A 21,821-nucleotide genomic window follows, 5' to 3' on the forward strand; every position below is an offset into this window, starting at 1 on the left:
TGTGATCACCGATCACCTTGCAGCAGGACGGTTCCCCCGGCGCCCGGGAAATCTCTTTTTCTGCAGCCTGGAACATTTTCTTTTTCTTTTTTTTTTAATGTGGGCCTTACATGGTGTGAACTGCTTTTCCCACAAGAGCTAACGTCAAACAGACGTTAACCAACCTCCCAGTAAATAGTTCACATCAGAAGGTGGGGGGGGGGGGGGGGTGAAAAAGGAGGGTTTCATGGGCTCAATTAGGCCGAGAGCATGTTGCGGGACAGATGTTTTTGCGCTCGCCTGTCACGGCTAACCTTTAGGACGGCGGGGCCGCGAGGACCCGGAGCCGCTAAGGACACCCATATGAGCCCACTTTCCACTGGAGTGATTTCATCAGTAATGAGGCACTATAAGCTGCAGATGTTGTGTCAGGCGCTCCAGCGGGGGAACCATGGCAACGGGATGAACACACAATCACACACACACACACACACACACACACACACACACTCACTCGCAGGACCTTGCCCAAGGTGATCCAAACACTCCTGTATGTGGCGAGCGGCTGCCAAGCGTCTCCCAGGCATTGTTAATACTATAGCCCGGGTGAAAGACGTCAGAGCTCTTGGCTGCCGGGGCTCCTCGTATAAAAAAAAAAAAAAAACATGTTTGGTTTGAAACATGCGACCGGCTGCGTTTAATCCGGATGTTTAGAATTAAGCCTCGGTGGTTTTATGGCATCTTTTTTTTTTTTAAACGCAGCAGGACAAAACAGTTAGAATAAACACTCCGGGACCATCCAGCTTGTTTTCAGTACATTAGAAAGAAAAAAAAAAACAACAACTTTAAAACTGGGGGTGTTTGTTGAAAAGAGAAGAGCTCTGACATGAACTACATGAGAGACAACGTAAAGAGGACAGACGGTGCAGGAACGTCCCCGTGTGCACAAACAACTGTTTATTAGCTACGACGACACGCGGTCACATGAGTCTCTATCCGTTTGGTCACTGAAACAAACGACGACGCAGTAAAACGAGTCCTTCCGAAGAGTCCCGCGCCGGGGACGGGCGCTCGTCCCCCATCCGCTTCTTAAAAATCCGTCTCCTTTGGTTCTGTCCGCCCCGTCCCTCCCGTCCCCCCGGGACGCCGCCGGCTCTAGGTGATGTAGATGCGGTGGAAGTCGTTGGCGCCGAAGGCACAGTTGCACTTGGGGCACTTCCTCTGCCGGGTGTCGTAGCGCATCTTCAGACACTCGTAGCAGAAGACGTGGAAACACTTGGTGAGGACCGTCTCCTTGTCCCGCGTGTTGCAGCAGGGGCAGCGCAGCTTGGCCTGCAGGTGGACAGACAGACGGGGACAGACACTTTACCGCCGTTTCCAGGTAATCGAGCTGCGGCCGTTAGCATCGCGCCGCGTCTGGAAGCGGTTAGCGTTAAATCAGATCGTCCCTGGTTCCTACCTTGTACTGATTGATCTCCTCCTGCAGGATCTCGTCTGCGTCGGAGTACACCTCCACCTTCTTCTGCTTCTCCAGCTTCCGCCTCAGCCGGGACAGGTCCTCCTGGAAGACAGAAGGGGGGGGGGGGTCAGACGAGCGGAGGCCCCGACGGCCCGAGGGAACGCCGGTAGAGCGCCGGTACCTGAGCTCTCTTCAGGTTGCTGCTCTCCCGCTCGCGGGCCGTGCGGTTCTCGGCCACGGACACCTGGATCTCCTTCAGCTTGGCCTGCGTGTGCTCCAGCTGCACCTTCAGGTCCTCCGCCAGCTGTGCCGCCTCCACCGCCTGCAGCAGGAAGACACCAGTGCTTCAGAAAACGCGACCCGGTGATGAGATTCCCCGAGTTGCACCGCTGAAACAGCAGTACGAGTACGAGTCCACCCCCGCCCCCCGCCCCTCCCCCGCCGCTCGGCCCCGTTTACCGCCGCCTGTGTAAATGTTCCACGTCTGACAGCGCAGCATTTTCCACAGCGGCTCACCGGCTCCGGCTCCTCCGGCTGCCAGAGCTGCAGTTCAGTCGGGAGTTTCTGGGCGGTGGTTTGGACGTGCCGGCGCTTCTCAGGCCTCATGGGAATTTTAGCTGCGCTGTTAGTTAACAGGTAATATTTCTAGTAAGTGCGTGTATTGCCTGCAGGGACGCAGCAGTGAGAGATTTTGGTTCCAGCTGTTTTTTCCCCTCGTGTGGACAGAATCTACCCACATGGCTCAGATCTCAGCAGCAGATTTAGGATTGAATACAACCACATTGTAGGCGACGTGCTTTACTGAATTTAATCTCCATAAAATGTCAAAACATTCGACGCCATCCCGTTTTGTTCACCGGGAGGTGAAAATAATCCAGAATGTTTAGCTGCCAGGGTTAGCGCTCTCGCCTCTAAAGCGAGAAGCTCCTGGTTCAAATACCAGCCGGAGCCTTTCTGTGGAGTTGGCATGTTTTTCCCCTGAGTGTCGTTTCCCTCCATCAGCTGCACCCTAACACTGCCACCGATGACTCCCTCCACCAGTGTTCCTAGTATGAGTATTCCCCTCATCTCTTCCCTCCATCACCTCCTGCCTCCTGAACCAAAAGCCTGAATCACAATCTAATACGCTGCAGCTAATTCAATCTCCAAACTGGGTTTATTTATTTATTTAGTCGTCTTCAGCTGAACGACATCCTTTATTGAGCTTTTGCTCCTTTCACACTATCTACTTTGATCTCTTCGGTGGAATTACAGCAGCAGGACGCTGTGTTTGTGTGGTTTGTGTATTTAAAATGACGTGGCGGAACACGAGCGTCTCATGTCACTGTAGCGTGAGAGAAACCCGACATCAGAAGGCAGAAGACGGCGAGTTGCTCACGTAAACACCGCGAGCTAATTAGCCCACCCTCTCCCACACATCTGCAGCCCTTGAGCAACGCTCGCAATTAACCAAAAGACCTCACAGGGGGCGGGGGGGGAGGGGCCCGGAGCTGCGAGGACCCCCTGCGGTTCTGGAGGACGGGGGGTGTTGATGGCCGCCGCTCCTCACCTTCCTCTTGTTGAGTTCCAGTGCTTGTGTTCGGACCGCCAGCTCCTTCTCCAGCGCCGCCAGCGTGCTCTGCAGGACTCCCTCCTTCTCCTCCAGCTTCTGCACCACCAGCAGCTGGGCGTCCACCTGGAGGGGGAGGCGGCTTATTCACTGTGCTATTGCAGGGGGAGGGGCGTCGCGGCTGCAACGTGCAGGTTGGTGCCTCACCTGGGTTTTGAACGTGAGCACCTGGTCGGCCAGCTCCTCCTTCTCCTCCTTCAGCAGCTTGTAGATCTGGTTGGATTTGATCCGCTCGCTCATCAGCTTGAAGTTGGCGTCGTCCTTCTCGCGGAGCTGCTGCAGCAGCCGGCTGTTCTGCTCCTGCATGTCCTCGAAGGCCTGCCCTGTGACGTCCATCTCGCTCAGCAGCGCCTCCTCCTCCTCAAGAGAAACGCACATGTCAGCGGTTAAAGTGTGTAGGCAGTCAGAAGAGCTTTGCGTCAAAGTGAGGAGCTCCCAATATTACCGTTTCCGCAAAAAGCTACATGTTGGAAAGCATGAGGACGTTTGAACAGTTCAAAACATGTTTTACCGATACAGACAATAAAGACCGACATCCCTTCTCATTCATTTCTTCCTCAAGACGTCCAAAGAAAACAAAGAGACGCATAATAAGGTCCCAGGAGTCGTTAAGTATTTAGCATGAATTTCTGAGTTGCATCACAAAAGGAAAGCGGATCGATCGGCTGCCAACGCGCCTCGATTTAAAATCCACTTCAGTGTTTTGTGATGTTTCAGCAGTGCGACAGGCGGCCCCAGTGCAGAGCGGCGTCCCTCGGTGCTTCCAGAACCACAAACTCCTCTCAGCTGCAGGATCGCTGCCAAAGCTTGACGCTTCACAACGAAGAACCTGGAGACACAGACGTCCCCCCGCTTGGCGGCTGCCGGGACCGACCCGGGAACCCGCCGTCCAGCTCCGGAGCAACGACAAAGCCCATAACCCGGCCGGATAAAGCTCACGCCGTCGTTTTGGCGAACTGTGAATCCTGGCAGTGGAGAAGTGGAAGGAACAAATTACACACATCTGACTCCACTCAAGTGTAGCTGCTGCGCTTTAGCTGCAGATAGAAGAGCAGGAAAAAAAAAAAAAAAGCAACCGGCTGAGTGAGTCACTGTCGGCGTTAACGTTGTTCTGCACGACCTCCCAAGCGTGAGCGGCTTCAGGGCGCCGCGTCTCCACATCTGCTGCGACCCCAAATGAGCAAAGAGCTCGACGCTCCCAGCTTGAATTAGGGGAAGTTGATATGTTTGTAAAGCAACCAGCCTCACAGAGCGACGCCACCGAAGAACAGCAAGTTGCACCGTAGCGTGGGAGCGCTGACATTTCTGGGGTGGGCGTGTCCACTATCTCTGACATCACCAAACCGCCGGACGGATCGGTCTCTCCATCTGATTCTCTGAATCTCCCCGCTCGTGAAATTCCAGGAACGTTTCAACATTTGCATAACGGCACAGTCGCATCGGCGAGCTCGGTTCCACTGATAGAAACACACGTTTCTCATTTTCTGATTCAAAACGTTTGACTGTCGTCGTCGTCGTCGTCGTCGTCAAGGATTTGATCACAACAACGGGACCAGCTGGAGTTTCAGAAAGAATAACGAGGACCGACTGTTTACATACCGTATTTTCTGCCCTATAAGGCGCACCTACATTGATTGACATAATTTATAACTTCATTCATATATAAGGCACACCGCCCTATAAGGCACATGGAACAGACCAGTGGTCAGCAACCTTTATAGCTCAAAGCCATTAGGTTACATTTTCCACTGATTCTAACACCCAAAGAGGTGCACATGCTTTATTTTGATAGTCCTACCTGTAGCCTATGCCAGTACCACACTACACACAAAACCTTCTTCACTACTGGTTGACAACTTACAACTACCGGTAATAATAATAATAATAATAAACTAAACTACATGAACTAAGCAACAAAAACACAACACAACACAATTATTACCGACACCACAAACCAAATATAACCCCCAATAATTGCATTTAAAACACCACAAACAGCTGCAATGAATTATGGGAGTTTCTATCGGCTGCACTGAGGAGCTCAGGATGTCCCATCATGCCTTGCAGCGACAAATTCATGTTTTGTGTTGTTGGAGGTTATTGTGGGTTGTTGTTGGGCTTGGTGTTGTGTTGATTGTGTTTATGTGTTTTTGTTCCCCAGTTTAGGGAGTAATTATTTCATCTAGTTTATTTTGGTTTGTTAGAACGTTGGTGTGCAACCATGAGTGATTAAGGTGTTGTGCGGAGTCTCGTCCGCACTGAAGATCCGGTTGCAAAGTTAGAGTTGTCAAAATAAAAGCTTCTACTTGTTCAGCTGTCAAATAGCAGCCTGGAGTAGAACAATCGTCCATATATAAGGCGCACCGGGCTATAAGGCGCACTGGCAGCTTTTAAGAAAATTTGAGGTATTTAGGTGCGCCTTATAGGGCGGAAAATACGGTACATGTTGATTTAAAAACTCGACAGATGAGAACTTTGGATTACAGCTGACGGCCTGAAAGATGCAAAAGTCACTGGTTCACGTCTCAAAATTCACAATTATCCAGGAAAAATCCAATTAAAAACTAACTTTCGTCAATGTGGAGTTAATCTTAAGCATATATAGTGTATTTATCTGAAGATTTCACTGAGTTCCAGACAACTATAGTGTATTTAAACGCAAAAAAAATCTAAACTAATGTGTTAAATAGCTCAGGGCACAAATAAAGTGAGAGTAAATGTTTGTCGCTGCAGCGAGGGGAGCAGCTTTCACGCGCTTATTGAAAAATCACTGCTAAAAACGCAGCAGCGAGAAGAAGCAGCGCCACGGCGAGCTCCGACGCCGCGGCGGCGTCTCACTTCCTCCCGTCTGATACGATCAGAAGAACCTCCGTCGTCCAGTCATAGCGACACTTTCAGCCTTCACACAGCTGGCGGTGTATTTTTATCTGCGGTGCCTTCCCAATCGCTGAGTCGTGACGGTTCATTTCCAAAAGGCCAAACCAGAGATGATGAAAAAAAAAAAAAAAAAACAGCAGCGTTTACGTTCAGAAAGTATTCGGCCCCGCTTGACCGGCCCTCGGGGCGTCACTGGGGAAATCCTCAATCAAATGAAAATCAGTCATTGTTGGCTTTCATTGCGTTACCGGTCGGGCCTGGCGCCTTACGCTTGATGAAAAAACGTTTTTTTAATTTATGTAACTGAGCTTGAGCTTTAGAAAAATGTCATCAGGACTGAGAAAAAGCGATACAGAGGAACTTGAGCTCAGGAAAAGTGTATTAAAAAAAAAAGGGGGTTTTTATCAAGAGGTAATTCTTGGGATATCGGGGTTGATTTTCTCCGGCTCTTCGCCTCCTGAACAGTTTAGAAGGAAATGAAAGAACGTGCAGGAGAGACGACTCGGTGGATGAGAGTTACAGCCGAGAGTCAAACTTCCTTCGCCTGCCGTCAACGGTTTGAAACGGCATCTCAGGAGAGACTTGAAATCTAAATAAATGGGACGTTTATACAGAAATCTGGGAGACGTTCCTAAATAGAGCAGAAAATATAACTTAAAGTACGTCGGAAATCTGTGAGTGGAAACAAAGATTACAAAAGACCAAGTGTGACGGCAGGAGGAGGTTGGAATTATGGGTATGAGGAGAAATACAGAAAATATATTATTTTAGTATAATACTAACTTACTAATATTTCGTGTGTGTGTTCATACAGTGTACATGAATAGCATTATGATGTGCCTATTTTGTATATTTGTCTTTTATGATATATCTGAAATTATAATTGAAAAATAATTCATTCTTATTGGGCAAAATTCAGCCCGTATGCATGTTTTGTGTTTTTTTAAATAACCTCCCTCCCAGTGGGAATCTGATGCAAATGTAATTTTGTGAGTCAACAAGGCAACTTTCAAACTCGCCGTCACTGAAACGGCCAGTGATTCACCTCGTGCTGCACAATATGTCTTTATCACGACATCAACAGTCGTTTCCATGAATTGTGTGTTCATGTTCTGCAAATTCTATACAAAAAAACCTAATTTTTCATTTGAAGGAAAAGTGTGGCGGCAATTCATTTTACAAAAAAGGGTCTTAACTATTAAAAAAAAATATTTAAAAAAATCTAAAATTAAGGAAAACTGACCAAAACCAACAGAGACTCCGGGTGTGAGAGTGTTGACACACACTGACACACACACACACTGACACACACACACACACACACACACACACACCTGCTTGGTGGCGGCCAGTTTCTTCTGCAGATGCTCGATGGTCTCCTCCGCCACTCGTATCTTCCTCAGAGCGTCTTCATCCGCCAGCTTCTTGCTCTCCTTCCTCTCCCTCTCCTCCAGCTCTCGCACTCGCATCCTCAACTCGTCCACCTGCGGTAGACGAGTTCACGTTTCACGCGTCGACATGACACGCGGGGCCAACGGGCAACGGGCAACGGGCTCAGCCGAGCGGGACGACGCTAACCAACCTCGGCCTTCGACTTCCTCTCGGCCGCCATCAGCTGCACTTTGTCCCGCTGCTCCTTGGGCGCAGACTTGTACATGTCCAGGAGGAGCTTCATCTCTTTCTGAGACTCCTGCGCTTTCCTGACGTTCACAATGAAGGTTAAGTCATGTCAGCGTTCTGCACCGAAAACCACCATGTTGGAAACGTGCAATTCAATTTCCATGTATTAGATTTGGAGGTTTCTTTAAAGCCAGGGGTGCTTCAATACGTCGATCGCGATCTACCAGTCGATCAAAGGTAGTAATAGTAGATCACATGACATTAGAAAAAAAAAAAAATAGACGCTGGTGTAACGAAACTAATTTACCTTTCCTAATTACGAGTACAATCGAACGCAGCATCAGATGACGGCTGAACTTTTCTGACCTTCAGGTCACCGCACACGCGCAAACAACGACGCTAAGTGTGGCGAAGCTAACAAGCTAGTCAAGCGAGTTACCGCAAATTTGAAGCCCCCCAAAAATAAGTGGGGGGGGGGGGGCTGGACCAAGTGAGAAGACGAAGACGCGTCACTTTGGAATGGGAGGTGGACTTTTTTTTTCACGATGTCATTTTCGAAGTGCGTTTGTCTCGTCTGCCCAAAGAAGGTAATCAGAGTAAACTCAGGTAATTACAAAAAAATTTTCATAGGTAATTATGTCGTGTTGCACAATATTGGCTCGTACGGTTTTGCAAGGTACATCATTATACATTGTACATATAAAGAATCCTCAATATATTTGAAAATAAATATATGTTTTGCGTTTTTGTAGTGGGTGGATCACTGTGACTTGGTGGTTTTATAAGGAGCTCGCAGGCTGAAAAAGTGTGGCCACCCCTGGTTTAAAGGATATTTTGCTTTTTTTTTTTACTGGTGTGAGATCCAGTTCAGACGGGGGGGGGGGGGGGGGGGGGGGGGGGGCTAAGGGTTCATCTACACTGCCATGATTTCAGAGGAAACCTTTATGCGTCCTTTTACATGACGGCGGTGCTCAGAGCCAATGAAAACAACACTTTTTGAGAACACTCTGTGTCGTTTTCACCCGTTCGCACGACAATACAGCCGATCTGAACACGGTTCCTCCGTCGTGTCGTGACCGCCAGTCCAGCTTCTCCTGGACTCGCCAGTTAATCACAATAATCACAATCCAACTCACTTTACCCAAATGGACATTACAATTCATCCGTTCACTGTTACCGTCTATTTATTCTATTTTATACCCATACTTTGTCACTTTACTGTTTATATGATTATATGGTGTATATATTTTTTTATTGTCATTTTTTTATATTATTACATGCCTTTTTGCACTGTGGATCTGAGAGGACTGAAATTTCATCTGTGCTGTACGTCATGCATATTAGCACACTTGACAATAAAGCTGAATTTGACTTTGGTCTGCCGACTCCCATTATTGATGTTTAGAGCAGATTGTTCTCTGCACACGTCTGTGAGTTCTATATAAAAACAACTAACAAGGCCAACGACATTGTTTTCACTGTCTCTGCTGTTAAAATGTAAAAAGTGATTGTTTTGGGGTTTTATTCACTTGAGACGTCGTCGTGTGAATGTGAAACTTTCCTGATACAAAAATGCAAAAACGATGCATCTTCCTGTGACAAAGGCTTCTGCTGCCCCTCATGTTTGTTTGTCGTCGGTTTTTGTTGAAGTTCTACCAAAATGTGCGCCGCGGAAGAAATTCTAATCCAACATTGAGTTGCTATGAACGACGGACGTACTTCAGTTCCACCCTGAGCATCTTCAGCGTGTCGGAGTCTTTCCTCTTCAGCTCGTCGCTGCGCTGCCTCTCCCGCTCGCGCTCCCTCTCCCGCTCTCGCTCGGCCTCCCGCTCCCTCTCTCTCTCCCGGGCTCGCTGTCTCTCCAGCTCCTTCCTCCTCTCCTCCTCCTCCTCCTGGTCCTCGTCCTCCTCCTTCTTCACGTCGGCGCCGTCGCTCGCCGCCTCCTCGAGGATGAGGACCAGCGCGTCGCCGCTCTGACAGCGCAGCTGCCAAAGAACAACAGTTGGTGGAAACGGGCCCTTCTCCGATCACGTCGCCAAGCGTTTCCCGGCGAGTCGCCCACCTTGTTGATCTCCACCTGCGTCTCCCGCAACTTCCTCTTGTAGCGCTGCACGTCGCCCTTCAGCTGCAGGTTGTGGTTCTGCAGGCTGCTGATGAGGTGCCTCATCTCCCTGTTGATTGGTCCTGAGGGAGAGGCGGAGGTTATTTGATAAGATAAGCTAAGCTAAGCTAAGAAATGCAAAGCTAAGCTAAGCTAAGAAATGCAAAGCTAAGAAATGCAAAGCTAAGAAATGCAAAGCTAAGAAATGCAAAGCTAAGAAATGCAAAGCTAAGCAAAGCTAAGCTAAGCTAAGCTAAGCTAAGCTAAGCTAAGCTAAGCAAAGCAAAGCAAAGCAAAGCAAAGCAAAGCAAAGCAAAGCAAAGCAAAGATAAGCTAAGCTAAGCTAAGCTAAGCTAAGCTAAGCTAAGCTAAGCTAAGCCTTTATTGATCTCACAATGGACAAATTTACTTGTTACATTCTGCTCTTAAGGACTCATGAGTAAGAAAGACAAGAAATGTGCAAACAAAAGAATATATACAATGACTATCAAGAACTCTAAGGGCCAAAAGTATTTACAGTAAAAAAGTAATAATAAGTAAATAAAATAGGACTAAAAAACAAAAAAATAGATAAAAATCACAAACTATAATAAAGTATAATAGGTTCTAAGGGGAGAAAAATATACAGTAAGATGAAATACAAGGAAAATAAACTATGATGGGGGGGCAAAGTGTAGAATAAAGTACAATAAACATACTATAGTAAAAATAATAATACCAGTGTTGGCAGTGCAGGTTCAGTCCGAGTACAAGTGGTCAATTAAGTGGCGTAGATAAAGTGATGTAGATAAAGTGGCATAGTTGCAGGGGTTATTGCACATAGTGTTGCATGTTACTTTACAGTCTTGTTTACAGTCGCTGATTGGTTTCAGTCAGTCAACATTCGGCAGTGAAATCAAGCTGTCGGTGATTAAACCAACGAGGCTGCACTGTGGCGGCACCGTGGAAATAACTCTTACTGCTCCACATCCCGCTCTCCTCCTGTAATTACTGTTTGCACCGATACAATCATTTCGCAGTCCGAAGAGCACGAGTGGAATCGTCAGGGGGGGAGAAGAGCCCAGCCGTCAGGTTACCTGCTTGCTCATTGGCTGCCAGGTTCTGCTCGAACTCGATGCGCAGCATCTCGTACTCCTTGCGGACCTGGGCCAGCGTGTCCTCCAGCTGGATGACTTCGGTCCGGAGCTTCTTCTGAAGCGACAGCTCGTCGCTCTGCGTGGAGGAAAACCGGAAAAAAACGTTAGCGACGGTGTTGCCAGGCGGGCGTTTCAGACACGTGTCGGAGCGACGCCGTCACCTCCATGTGCTCGATCTGCCGGAGGTGAGCGTTCTTGGCGGTGAGCAGCAGCGCCCGGGCTTCGTCCAGCTGGGTCTTCACCCCGAGGGACTCGTTGTACAGCAGCGAGAACTGCGACTGGAGACACTTGTACTCCAGCGTCTCCTTCACCACCTCTTCTGGAATATTTCGCAGGTCCATCTGAAAACGGACGTCGAGGCGACGGTGACGACGCAGATTCGCGACCTCGACGACGAGGGTTTTTTTAACCGGGTTAGAATCGGGAAACCGCCGCTTACCTTGAGCTTCTCGCTCTCCCGCACCGCCTCCTGCAGCTCCACCTGCAGCTTCTCCAGCTCCGCCATGCGGCTGTTGGCCAGCTCCTGGTTGTGCTCCAACTCCGCATTCAGACTCTCGAACTAAGAAAGAGGCAGAGCGACGGGTCACTGGAATAAAATCGACACGTCGGCAGACTTGGAAGTTGAGGCGAGATGATAAATGAAAGTGATCCATTTCCTTCTCACCTTCTGGATGTTGAGTGTGATCTGTCCTCCGGCGAGTCCACCGGAGCTGCCAGTGCTGCTGTAGCCAGACTTCAGCTGCACAGAGGAAACACACAAAAATGCATAAAAAGATAGATTAAACAAGAAGGCCGTTGCTGGGCTAATCCCCCGCCGGAGGGCTTTATATTTTCTCACAAAGCCAGCTCTAAGGCAGCACACTTGGTACACTAGAGGGTGTTCCATGGTTCCATGGGTCCTAGTAGATCATTATGTAGAATCTGAAAGGTCTTCTTCATAAGCTATGTCAAAATACGTCTCCAGAGCCCAAAAGGTGTTTTTTATGCACTTAGTGACCCTGTGACCTGATATGCAAATTAGGTCATGGTCACCATGGTGCCCCTTCTCCCCAGGTGGAGTGTCCATGTGTGAAGTTTGGTGACTGTGGGCCCAGGAACTGCTGAGAAATGAGGAGAAATGTTTATATGAAAATACATGTATTGTGCAACCATGACGAGCAAACTTCAGACCCTACCAATCTTCAAGGTCAAGGTCAGGTCACTTGGTGTACTGGAGGTTATCCCTGGAGTGTGTATCATGTGTGTATAACATTTCAGAGCCCTAGCTCAAAAACCTAGGCCTCCAGAGCCCAAAATGTGTTTTTAAGCACTCCGTGACCCTGTGACCTACTTAATATGCAAATTAGGTCAAGGTCACCATAGTATCCCTTCCCCCTCTGAGATGTATCCACATGTGAAGTTTGGTCACTGTGGGCCCAGGGGTTGCCGAGATATAGGTAGAAACGTTCGAACGGACGGACGTACGGAGACTGTTTCAAGATCCCCCTTCGGGGCCTATCGGCCACGGCGGGGGATAAAAAAAAAGCCCACAAAAGGACACTCAACTAAAAAAGGCCCCATAAAGTCAACTCTGGAGTGAATTTGCTTAATTAAAAAATTTCTATTCAACTTTTCTCAAATCTTTGATCTAATCAAATAAAACGACAATATAATCGTTTTCCGCAGCGCTTGTCTGTGTCGATCACCGAGACATTAACAGTGCGGCGCGTTACAAACTGTGGAACCCCGAGGCCGATGACATCAGCGGACGATAATTGGACTCAGACGTCAAAAATAATGGGAGTCCAATAGCAGAACGCAGGACTGGGGGTGTGGATTACAGTTACTTCGCTCAACTGAAACACTTCTAACAATTTGCATCTGCTGACCTGAGTCATACGCCAGAACAGGAATTCCCAGAAGGTACGGCAATGCAAATTGTATATTTACACAAAGTCTTACAAAGTTTGGGCTTTAGATCGACAGAAGGCAAAGGTTAATACTCGTTTTTGATCGTTGATCACATCTGAGAGTCCATATACCTCGTCAAGTCACAATACAAACATCTTCAGTTCCTGCCAGCTGGGCCGAGTAACGAAGACACATGTAGAGAGCGAGACGTCTTTCAAAAAGAGCAGCTGACGAGACGCTGCTCGCTGCTGCAAAACCATGCGAGTGAGTTGAAGGGACAGACGGACGACGGGCCGGGTCCCACCTGCTCCATGGCCTCCGCCAGGTGCTTGTTGAGCTTTTGTTCCCTGTTGCGCAGCTTCTCGATGTCCCACTGCAGGTCCTCCACCGTCGTCTCCATCTCAGACACTTTGGTCTCTGAACTGGTCACCTTGTCCACCAGCTCGTTGTACTGCGGGAGGACGAGACGCACAGAGAGCTCCATGTGGCCGCCGGAGGTACAAGAGACAAAGGTTCTGGTACGCGTGTCTCACGCGTGGACGGAGACGAGACGCCGTACCTCCATGGACATCTTGTGGTGTCGTCCCTGCAGGACGGTGGTGAGGTCCCGCAGCCGGCTGTTCTCCTCCAGCAGACTGTGGTTCACGTTGCCGGTCCCGGACTGGCCGTCGTTCTCGAACGCTTGCCGGAGAGGAAGTCGGGACGAATGCGGAGAATTGAGACGTCGAGAACCAAACAATTTCTGGACGGACGTTCGTGGAACAACTGCAGGAAATTCTTAACTGTACATTTGTCTTTGAAATGAAAACTATGGTTTTTTTTGGATGTGTACCACAGAACTGACTGGTAGCAAGCAAAACAACTATAACTAAGAAATGGTTATACCAACTTTAAACCACATTGGAAATCTATAGGATGGAAGAGTCGACTGGTTCATGATAAACACGGTTGGTTTGACGCATGTCGGGGTAAGAGGGCGACACACACCAACGCGAAAAGGCCCAATTATATACTCAGAAGGTAGATTATAGTCAGTCTTTCTTTTTCTCTCTCTCATCTTTTCTTTAACTGAGAATGAATTGTTATCTACTGGTCACTCCCCGTGTCAAAATATAAAAACTCATAAACATAGAGAAGTCAAGAACCCCGTTCATATCCACCGTTTCTGCACAAACACCAAGTGAGGAAATAAAATGTGCCACTGCGTGGTTACCTGTGTCCTGCACCACCTTGCACATGTCGTTGATGCGACTGTGCAGCCGGTCGAAGACGCACACCAGGCAGGCGATGGCGCCTTTGCTGAACTGCATGCGGTCCTGGAGCTGCAGGGCGAGTTCCTCCTCGCTGCTCTGCTCCAGCGTGGTCAAGAAATCCTTGGCCTTTTCACTCAGCGGCGGCGGCGGCGATATTGAATCTGCACGGAATTTGGACAAGGGACCTTTAAAGATTACCGACGGGAACATCAGAAATGGTTCGATTTTAATTTTAATTAAAAAAAAACAACCTTTGTGGCTGCTCACAATTAAGCTGGTGCACCTACTGACTCACAGTTTAGTAAAGAGTAGTAAAGAGCTCATAACACAAACTTCTATCATGAGATTCGTACCAAAAAACGAAGAAACAGCCAGACAGAAATGGCGAGGTTAATGTTGTTTAACAAGTTATCAGAAGTTCTACGATAGAAATCCATCGTGTCTCAAGCTTTACTCTTCAATCTGACAGATTTAAACTAAATGTCTGAGAAAAACATGACAGGCCCCGTTCACAAGACAACGTTTCAGGTGAAAACGAATCATTTTCATTACAAAAAAGTTTCATGTTCAGACGGCAACATTTTAGAAAAGGCAGAAACACTGAAAACTGTCGTTTTTTCCCATTTTTACACAATAAAACCACTATATATGCAGCACGCAAGGAAAAGTACACTGTAACCATCAAAGCTCCTGTAAACTGTCTTTCTTCGTGGTTTTCTTCCACTCAGTATCTGTTTGTAAGAAATAAAATGTGTCTCCACCCATCATCCAGGCGACGATTTAGTAAATGTTCACTTTATTATAGAAGTGCTGTTAAATTCAAGCGCGGACAGGAAACGCACTGAACTCATGGCGGGTGTGCGCGGCAGCAGCATTTCAGAAAAGTTTCCTTTTCTTGTAGCGGAGAGACGGAGTTGTAAAGTTTTTTTTTTTAAGTCCCCATTGGGAGTCATTTTCAAAAAGTTGCATTTCCAGTGGCTCCAAGCAGCACTGTCATGTAAACAGAAAAACTTTGTGGTGTAAACGGAGCCCAATAAAGACGAGAACAGCTGTAATTAAACCCCGAACGAGGATTAGAAAGCCCCAACATATACGATGAGCTTTGTGCCGACCTGTTTTCAAATCTGCCGCCGGCTCTGCTGGTGTCGCCGGCTCCTCGGAGCTGGCGGGAGGCGGCGGCGGCGGCGGCGGCAGCGGCTCCTCCTGGTGCTGCTGCGGCTCCTCGCCCTCCTGCTTCTGTGGCTCCACCTGCTCGGCCTCGCTCTGAGCCTCCGGCAGGGGGGGCGGGGGCGCGGCGGACGACGGCGGGGCCGGGTCGACACCATCCTCCTCCATGGGCGTGGGCTCGGGGAGCGGCGCCGAGGGCGGGGCGGGGGCGGGCGGCGCCGGAGCCTCCGGTTCTATACGTTTGCGGAGAACGCGCACGTTCTCTTCCATCTGCGAGACAGACGCACGGAAAATTGAAAGCGATCGATCTCAAAACAACAAATGGCTGCGGGGTTATATCGTCATTCACTCCAACATTCCTGCAACTTCTGGCATTTTTTGATAATAAATATGTATCAACTGCTTCTGAAAACTGACCTTGCGACAATAAATATCACTAACAGAACAAGATGACTGAAGGCAGAGCTCTTCAACGGGTGAAAGTGAAGGGGGAGCCGTGAAAATGTTGACAATTTTAGATATTTTCTTTTAGTTTCAATTAATTTCTTAAACAATGTTTCCCCTACAAACTAAAATGCTCTTAAACACACAATAACACGACTGCAACACATTACTGATTTGATTTCGTTGGGTTTATGTCCGTTAAAAGCACCGAGAAATGACTGTGTCGTATGTAGTGCCATATAAATAAAGTTGAATTGATTTGCACCGTCTCTCCATCAGTTCGGCGGTGCTTGGCAATAGTACAAGAAGACAAGCAGGAGTCGTGACAAAGGTACAACTTATTTAAAAAGTCATCATATTGTGCCAGACAGTAGCACCGCGAGAAGAACAGCTTTGATTTACTGATTAAAAATATGATGACACAAAGCTGTTCCCCCATGATTTACAAAACAGGTAAGGGGGAAAAAACTATCCTGCATTGCTGTGGAAAACTAAAAAAAGTCTCATTGCCAACAACCAGTGGCTGTCACCTAAGACATGTTTTAGTCGACACCATCGCTTGTCTGTTTGTTTGCATTTAGATCGATGAACTTAAGAACAAGGATTTTTGAAGCTCGGAGAAAAAAAGCTTAAGGAAATAATCCTTTGCAGCCATTTCTAATATGCAGTGTGACTGCTGGGCGGCGTGGTGGAGCAGCGGTGGAGTTTCGTGGTTCAAATAGCTGCCAGAACCTTCTGTGTTCTGCCACATCTTGGGGCACTTGAACGTGCGGCAAGAGAGTAAAGTGACGGGTTTATTTTGACGTCCAGGGTCGTCGACTCAGACGCGTCAGTGTACCTGTGACCAGTAGCGATTCACTATCAGCAGGGTGGTGTCGTCAGTGGCTTGTCTCTTCTCCAGCTTTTCGATTTTCTCCCGCAGCTCGTCTTCCATCGCCTGCCTCTGCTCCAGGCGCTCGCACAGCTTCTTGTTCTTGAACTGGAGCACCTTCATGTCCATTTCCTCCTGCGCAGAACAAACACAAACACAAACACACACACAGGCAGCAAGTGAGCGGCATGAGAAAACGGCGACTGCAGATGGGTGAAAACTCTGAATGGGTTTAGAAAGAGGCCAGGAAGGGGAGTGAACAGCAAACCACTGACCGTGGACGAGATTCCAGCTATTCGTATGGGCTCAATGAGGGTGGTGGTGGTCTTCTCCTCTTTCTTGCTCTTCTTTTCAGGTGGGCCAGGGGGGCTGTCCCCTCCGAGGGGGCGCTTACCTCCCCCGGCACCCGACATCTGAGGGAAATGATAAGACAATATGATGAATACGGAATTTAAAAAAACTAAAAACTAAAAAGTCAAATTCATGACAGGTCGCAGCAGCATTAGCGTGACATTAAACCCGCTCAGTTGCAACGAGTTTCGCGGATTTTCTAACCTTCAGACGCGTCCCCTCGCCCTTATGTATACCTCGTTCTTAATGAACGTCTTCCTGGTGTTCCATAAGCAGTTTTTAATTCGAGATATCTCTCACGATTCACGGACTTTTGCGAGCTTGCTAACGCTAGCTATGCTAATGCTAACGCCTCATCTCTCAGTGAGCTGAGCGGCTCTTTGTCCACAGATTTCTCCTCGGGCTTTTCGTTTTATTTCGCCGGTTGAACCCGCTTTAGAGTCCCCGTAAATGGACGCCACACAGAGACAAACGCATGTAGCTTTCGGAAATGTTTTCACGATACAAACCTTTGCAAGGAGCAACTGAAAATGCAACTCCTGCAGGAAGTAGCGGCAGCGCTTCTTCTTCGTGTGAACCGTGAGGTGTAACCGGGGAACACGACCGCCACCTGCTGGCCACGGCTGCCAGATATTTTCCGATAAAGAGACGAGTGAAAGAAGAATTTAAGATTACGAATCAATTTGATTTCAATATTTCAAACTGAAAAAATATTTCTACAACTTAATTTAGTTTAAAAGAAAAATGTTTTAAAGCGCAACAATCTTCAAAAATATACCCCTGCATACTTTACTCTTACCGCATGGGGGCGCTGTTGCCAGTACTCGAAACAAGCACCGACGGCAGTCGTGTAAAAACGTAAAGCCAAGTAAAAAATTTAAAATAAAATAAAATTCACTTCGTGAACATAACATTATATATTTTTTTTAAATGCTTGTAACTTTTTTTTAATGTTTTAAAGTTTGTGAGTCAACATTTAAATCATTTGTCATACAACTACTCAAATTGAACCTTTGTATTAGAAGTGTATAATTTATCCATATATTCAAAAGCAGCGAGAGAACGTGTGGTAGCTTCTCGGGCTAACAAGAATTAAAAAAAGTGTACCAAAAAGATAAAAACAGAAACAAATATTGGGGAAAAAAAGCAGATATTAAATCTGGTATAAAAATCAAGTATTAAAGCAGGTGTAAAAATTTAAAGTAAAGTGATGGGCAGAATCAGAGCTAAATGGATCTTTTACACCGAAATCACAATTTTAATAAGAGCAGGTGTTTTGAAACAGATGAGTTTTCGGTCGCAGCCTGCAGGGGGCAGTGTTGCTCTGCACGCGGCGCCAGCTGGCGGCTAAAGAGCGCAGGAGAAGAAGAAGACTCGGTTTGGAGGAATGTGAGCAGAATGTAAACAGCTCAGGTTCAAGCTTCAGTCTCACACCGGACTGGAGACCATTTCCGCACCGAGTCTCGGGCCCCGATGGCTTCGCGGTAGACGGACCGAGAACCGAGCTCCGGTTCCCGCACGGGAGAGATTCTCAGTCCCGGTGAGTCGCGGCTTCCTGTCGGGTCAGTGAACCTGCTGAGGCCGGAACACGGAGCGGGTTATCTAACTGTCTGGATGGATGAAGGACACACTGGTATTCTCATTATTCTCATATTCTCACCCGCGACAGCTCAGACTCAGAGATGCGCGTGTAGCACGAAAATGACTCCAGTGATGTGGGAAAGAGAAGCCGAGGACACTCTCTTCCTTGTTTGTACCGGAGTTCCTGGAACCCGAGTCACGTGACAGGCCTTGGTAACGCTGCTGTTGCTGTTGTTGTTGTTGTTATAGGTTTATGTGCTGCCATCATGACTAAAGACATTGTTGTTGGAGAGGAATTACCCGACTGGGTCGGAGCGAAGGAGTTTTACCAGAAGTATGATCCTAAAGAGGTGATTGGAAGGTGAGTCCAGAAAGATCAATGACTGTCAATGTCCTTTTGATTAAAGATCTCCTTTTTCAAACTCCAGTTTCAATTCAGTTCAGCTATATATATATATATATATATATATATATATATAAGCCAAATACAACAGAGTCATTTGAAGACAGTTTTGCTGAGAAAAAAAAGCCCAAAAAGAAGACAGTGGAAAGAAAAGACTCCAAACTCCCTTTTGGTATGATGGTACCTGCAGAACCAGACTCAAAGGTGGAGATGGAAGTAGATCGCTGCAGACAGATGGGATGAGGCTCAAACCAGAGAGAGAGAGGAGGAGAAAGAGAGGGGGGACTATAGAAGAGAGAGAAATATTAGTGACATGTAGTAGTGAGGCATAGTGAGAAAGGTAATACCCTCAGTGTTTGTACACGTTCCCCAGTGCCCCTTTTCACTGCTGTTTGCATGTTCTAATTGCACTGAATTGGAGAACCACAATTACCAGTAGATGAAAGAGTCTGTGTTTCCACGGTGACGGTCATTCACTACCCGCAGTCAAGTCAGTCGCCCGGAGATAAATAAACCTCTCCAGGCGTTCGATGTTTACACGACTTGGTCAGGCACAGGGAAAGTGCAGGAGTGGTGGAATCGCCCCGCCGCCTTTCGCGTCAGACGTGCACGTCGTGAGTTGCCGCTGACGGGCGTGTCGCTCGTCGCCAGGGGCGTGAGCAGCGTGGTGCGCCGCTGCGTGCACCGGCACACGGCACAGGAGCTGGCGGTGAAGATCATCGAGATCACCGCGGAGAAGATGACGGCCCAGCAGCTGGACGAGGTGAAGACGTCCACGCTGAAAGAGATCCAAGTGCTCAACATGGTGAAAGGACACTCCTCCATCAGTACGTCACACTTCACTGCTCGGGGTGGGGGGGGGGCTTTGACTCTCCCATCCTGGAAATTGTGAACTGAAGCTGCTGTGCTGTCGTTTCTCCCTCCAGTCACTCTCATCGACTCCTACGAATCTACAACCTTCATATTTTTGGTGTTTGACCTGTAAGTATAGAATAAAGCCGGCGTTATCTACAAGTTGGTCTCTTAACAACACCGGGTGACGATTTGCCGTGTTTCAACAGCATGAGGCGAGGAGAGCTGTTTGACTACCTCACAGAAAAGGTCACGCTCAGCGAAAAGGAAACCAGGTGAGCTCCAGCATCAAACCTTCGTCCTGCTTCTCCTCGCAATCGATGCAAAATCAACTCGCAAACTATTCACAATATCTACATTTATGTTTCCGCCACATGCTTTTTTAAAAGAATTTCCTTCGTTCCCTCCAGGTACATGGTGCGAGCGCTGCTGGAGGCCGTGCGGTACCTCCACTCTCTGAACATCGTGCATCGGGACCTGAAGCCGGAGAACATCCTCCTCGACGACCACGGACACATCAAACTGTCCGACTTCGGCTTCTCGGTGCAGCTCCAGCCGGGGGAGAAGCTTAGAGGTGCGACAGCGGCTCATTTCAAGTGAGGACTCATGGGGAGTGTTTTAGTTTGTATTACCGGGAAGTGAATATGTTGTTTTTTTTTTTGTTTTTTTGTCCTTGTCAGAGCTCTGTGGGACGCCTGGTTATTTAGCCCCTGAAATACTGAAGTGTTCCATGGATGAGATGCACCCGGGCTACGGACAGGAGGTCGACCTGTAAGCTTTTTGTTTGTTTTTTTGGCAGATTAACAAGCATGAATTCTCCCGTTTCTTTTTTTTTTGATATTTGATATTCTGTGTTGCTCAGCTGGGCGTGTGGCGTCATCCTCTTCACCCTGCTGGCCGGCTCGCCGCCCTTCTGGCACCGCAAGCAGATGCTGATGCTGCGGATGATCATGGAGGGCCGCTACCAGTTCAGCTCGCCGGAGTGGGACGACCGGTCCGACACCGTGAAGGACCTGGTGAGCTCGGCATGTCCGGTGTGCAAAAAAACGGACCACGTTCCGATTCCCGCGCCCCCTTAAAAGCTTGTTTTTTTCCTTTCGTCACTCAAGATATCCAGGCTGCTGGTCGTGGACCCGGCGGCCCGGCTCACCGCCGAACAGGCGCTGGCGCATCCCTTCTTCAGGCTGTACCAGAAAGAGGAGGTGCGGCTGTTCAGTCCCAGGAAAACATTCAGGGTGAGTCCAGTGTGTCTTATCAGGTCTTATCAAGGAAGCTGATTAAAAAAAAAAAAAAAACACCCGACTGACGGTCGCCTCCGCTGCCGCAGGTGCTGATCGTCAGCGTCCTGGCCTGCATCCGGATGTACAGCCGCTACCGCCGGACCCGGCCGCTGACGCGGGAGGTGCTGGCCCGGGACCCCTACTCCCTCCGCAGCGTCCGCAAGCTGATCGACGGCTGCGCCTTCCGCATCTACGGCCACTGGGTGAAGAAGGGCGAGCAGCAGAACCGAGCGGCGCTCTTCCAGAACACGGCCAAGATCATGCTGCTGGACCTGGAGGAGTTCGAACCATAACCACTCGACCTCATTTCCCCGCCGCCTGTTTTTAATTTAAATTTGTTTTTTTGGGTCGGGACGTGTGTGTGTGTGTGTGTGTGCCTCGACGCACGCCAAGTCCCAAGATAAGCGTGCACAAAGTGTTAATCCTTATCTCTGTTCCGATTCCACTTTGTGGCCGTTTGAAGGCCTTCTTGCCGGCTCATCGTGTTTCCAGTGCTCTTTGCAGTAGAGCAAACGTTGCACAATCACTGTTCACGCACGCACACACGTTTATACACTCATACTTATATTATATAAGATGTTTTCAGGAAGCATGGGTTTCCTAGCGCGGTGTAGAGGGAGGAGGGGGAGAAAAAACGAAAGCACTGTGAAAAGTTGTTTAACAGATTCTTAAGACGTATTTTATTGTCACTCGTGACAGAAACTAAATTGGAGCGTGTAAAGAGTGGCGCGTTTGCAGTGCGTTGGAACATTCCTGTGGCGTTCGTGCATGTAAACATTCCTCAATAAGAAAAGCGATTCCAGCTAACTGTGAAGGTCTTTGTTACTGTATTACTTATTAACGCCACGTCCGCGCAGAAGAATCGCGTCGAGGGAGGATTTCTGTGCGAGTGCTACGACGTGACGGACCAATACGTTAGGACTTTTATTTACTTTTGTGAAAAGAAAA

At 48.2% G+C, this 21,821-nt stretch overlaps 2 protein-coding genes across 3 annotated transcripts; one reads left to right on the forward strand and one right to left on the reverse strand.

Annotated features, from left to right (window-relative positions):
• Nucleotides 1–751: 751 nt before the first annotated feature.
• Nucleotides 752–17,324, reverse strand: rnf40 (ring finger protein 40). 2 transcript variants are annotated; one of them, XM_080517269.1, is made up of 20 exons: nucleotides 17,267–17,324; nucleotides 16,682–16,819; nucleotides 16,374–16,541; nucleotides 15,037–15,361; nucleotides 13,885–14,085; nucleotides 13,231–13,352; nucleotides 12,976–13,122; nucleotides 11,446–11,520; nucleotides 11,221–11,340; nucleotides 10,943–11,122; nucleotides 10,722–10,857; nucleotides 9,607–9,728; nucleotides 9,264–9,529; nucleotides 7,507–7,624; nucleotides 7,259–7,408; nucleotides 3,195–3,404; nucleotides 2,988–3,113; nucleotides 1,620–1,760; nucleotides 1,439–1,540; nucleotides 752–1,311 (listed from the first exon to the last, which is right to left on the reverse strand). In XM_080517269.1, exons 2-20 carry the CDS (start codon nucleotides 16,817–16,819, stop codon nucleotides 1,135–1,137), a joined length of 3,024 nt encoding a protein of 1,007 aa, XP_080373395.1. In that variant the 5' UTR covers nucleotides 17,267–17,324; the 3' UTR covers nucleotides 752–1,134. The 2 variants fall into 2 exon arrangements, with proteins under 2 accessions (XP_080373395.1, XP_080373394.1); XM_080517268.1 differs by having other exon boundaries at nucleotides 753–1,311; nucleotides 3,195–3,407.
• Nucleotides 17,325–18,145: 821 nt separating this feature from the next.
• phkg2 (phosphorylase kinase, gamma 2 (testis)) lies at nucleotides 18,146–21,821 on the forward strand. Its single transcript, XM_080517279.1, has 10 exons — nucleotides 18,146–18,390; nucleotides 18,588–18,699; nucleotides 19,393–19,568; nucleotides 19,668–19,722; nucleotides 19,803–19,868; nucleotides 20,004–20,167; nucleotides 20,274–20,364; nucleotides 20,456–20,609; nucleotides 20,703–20,828; nucleotides 20,921–21,821. Exons 1-10 carry the CDS (start codon nucleotides 18,372–18,374, stop codon nucleotides 21,164–21,166), a joined length of 1,209 nt encoding a protein of 402 aa, XP_080373405.1. The 5' UTR covers nucleotides 18,146–18,371; the 3' UTR covers nucleotides 21,167–21,821.

This window comes from Blennius ocellaris (assembly GCF_963422515.1).
Source record: "Blennius ocellaris genome assembly, chromosome: 21".
NCBI classification, from domain to species: Eukaryota; Metazoa; Chordata; class Actinopteri; order Blenniiformes; family Blenniidae; genus Blennius; species Blennius ocellaris.

What these genes read in the sequence shown, in the direction of transcription:
- phkg2 (XM_080517279.1), top strand. An exon ending in TACGGACAGGAGGTCGACCT is followed by an intron (nt 20,365 to 20,455) that starts GTAAGCTTTTTG and finishes TGTGTTGCTCAG; the next exon opens with CTGGGCGTGTGGCGTCATCC. An exon ending in CCGACACCGTGAAGGACCTG is followed by an intron (nt 20,610 to 20,702) that starts GTGAGCTCGGCA and finishes TCGTCACTCAAG; the next exon opens with ATATCCAGGCTGCTGGTCGT.
- rnf40 (XM_080517268.1), bottom strand. Translation starts at nt 16,819, where the DNA reads ATGTCGGGTGCCGGGGGAGGTAAGCGCCCCCTCGGAGGGGACAGCCCC. An exon ending in TAGCTGGAATCTCGTCCACG is followed by an intron (nt 16,542 to 16,681) that starts GTCAGTGGTTTG and finishes TGTTCTGCGCAG; the next exon opens with GAGGAAATGGACATGAAGGT. An exon ending in TGGAACTCAACAAGAGGAAG is followed by an intron (nt 1,761 to 2,987) that starts GTGAGGAGCGGC and finishes TTCCTGCTGCAG; the next exon opens with GCGGTGGAGGCGGCACAGCT.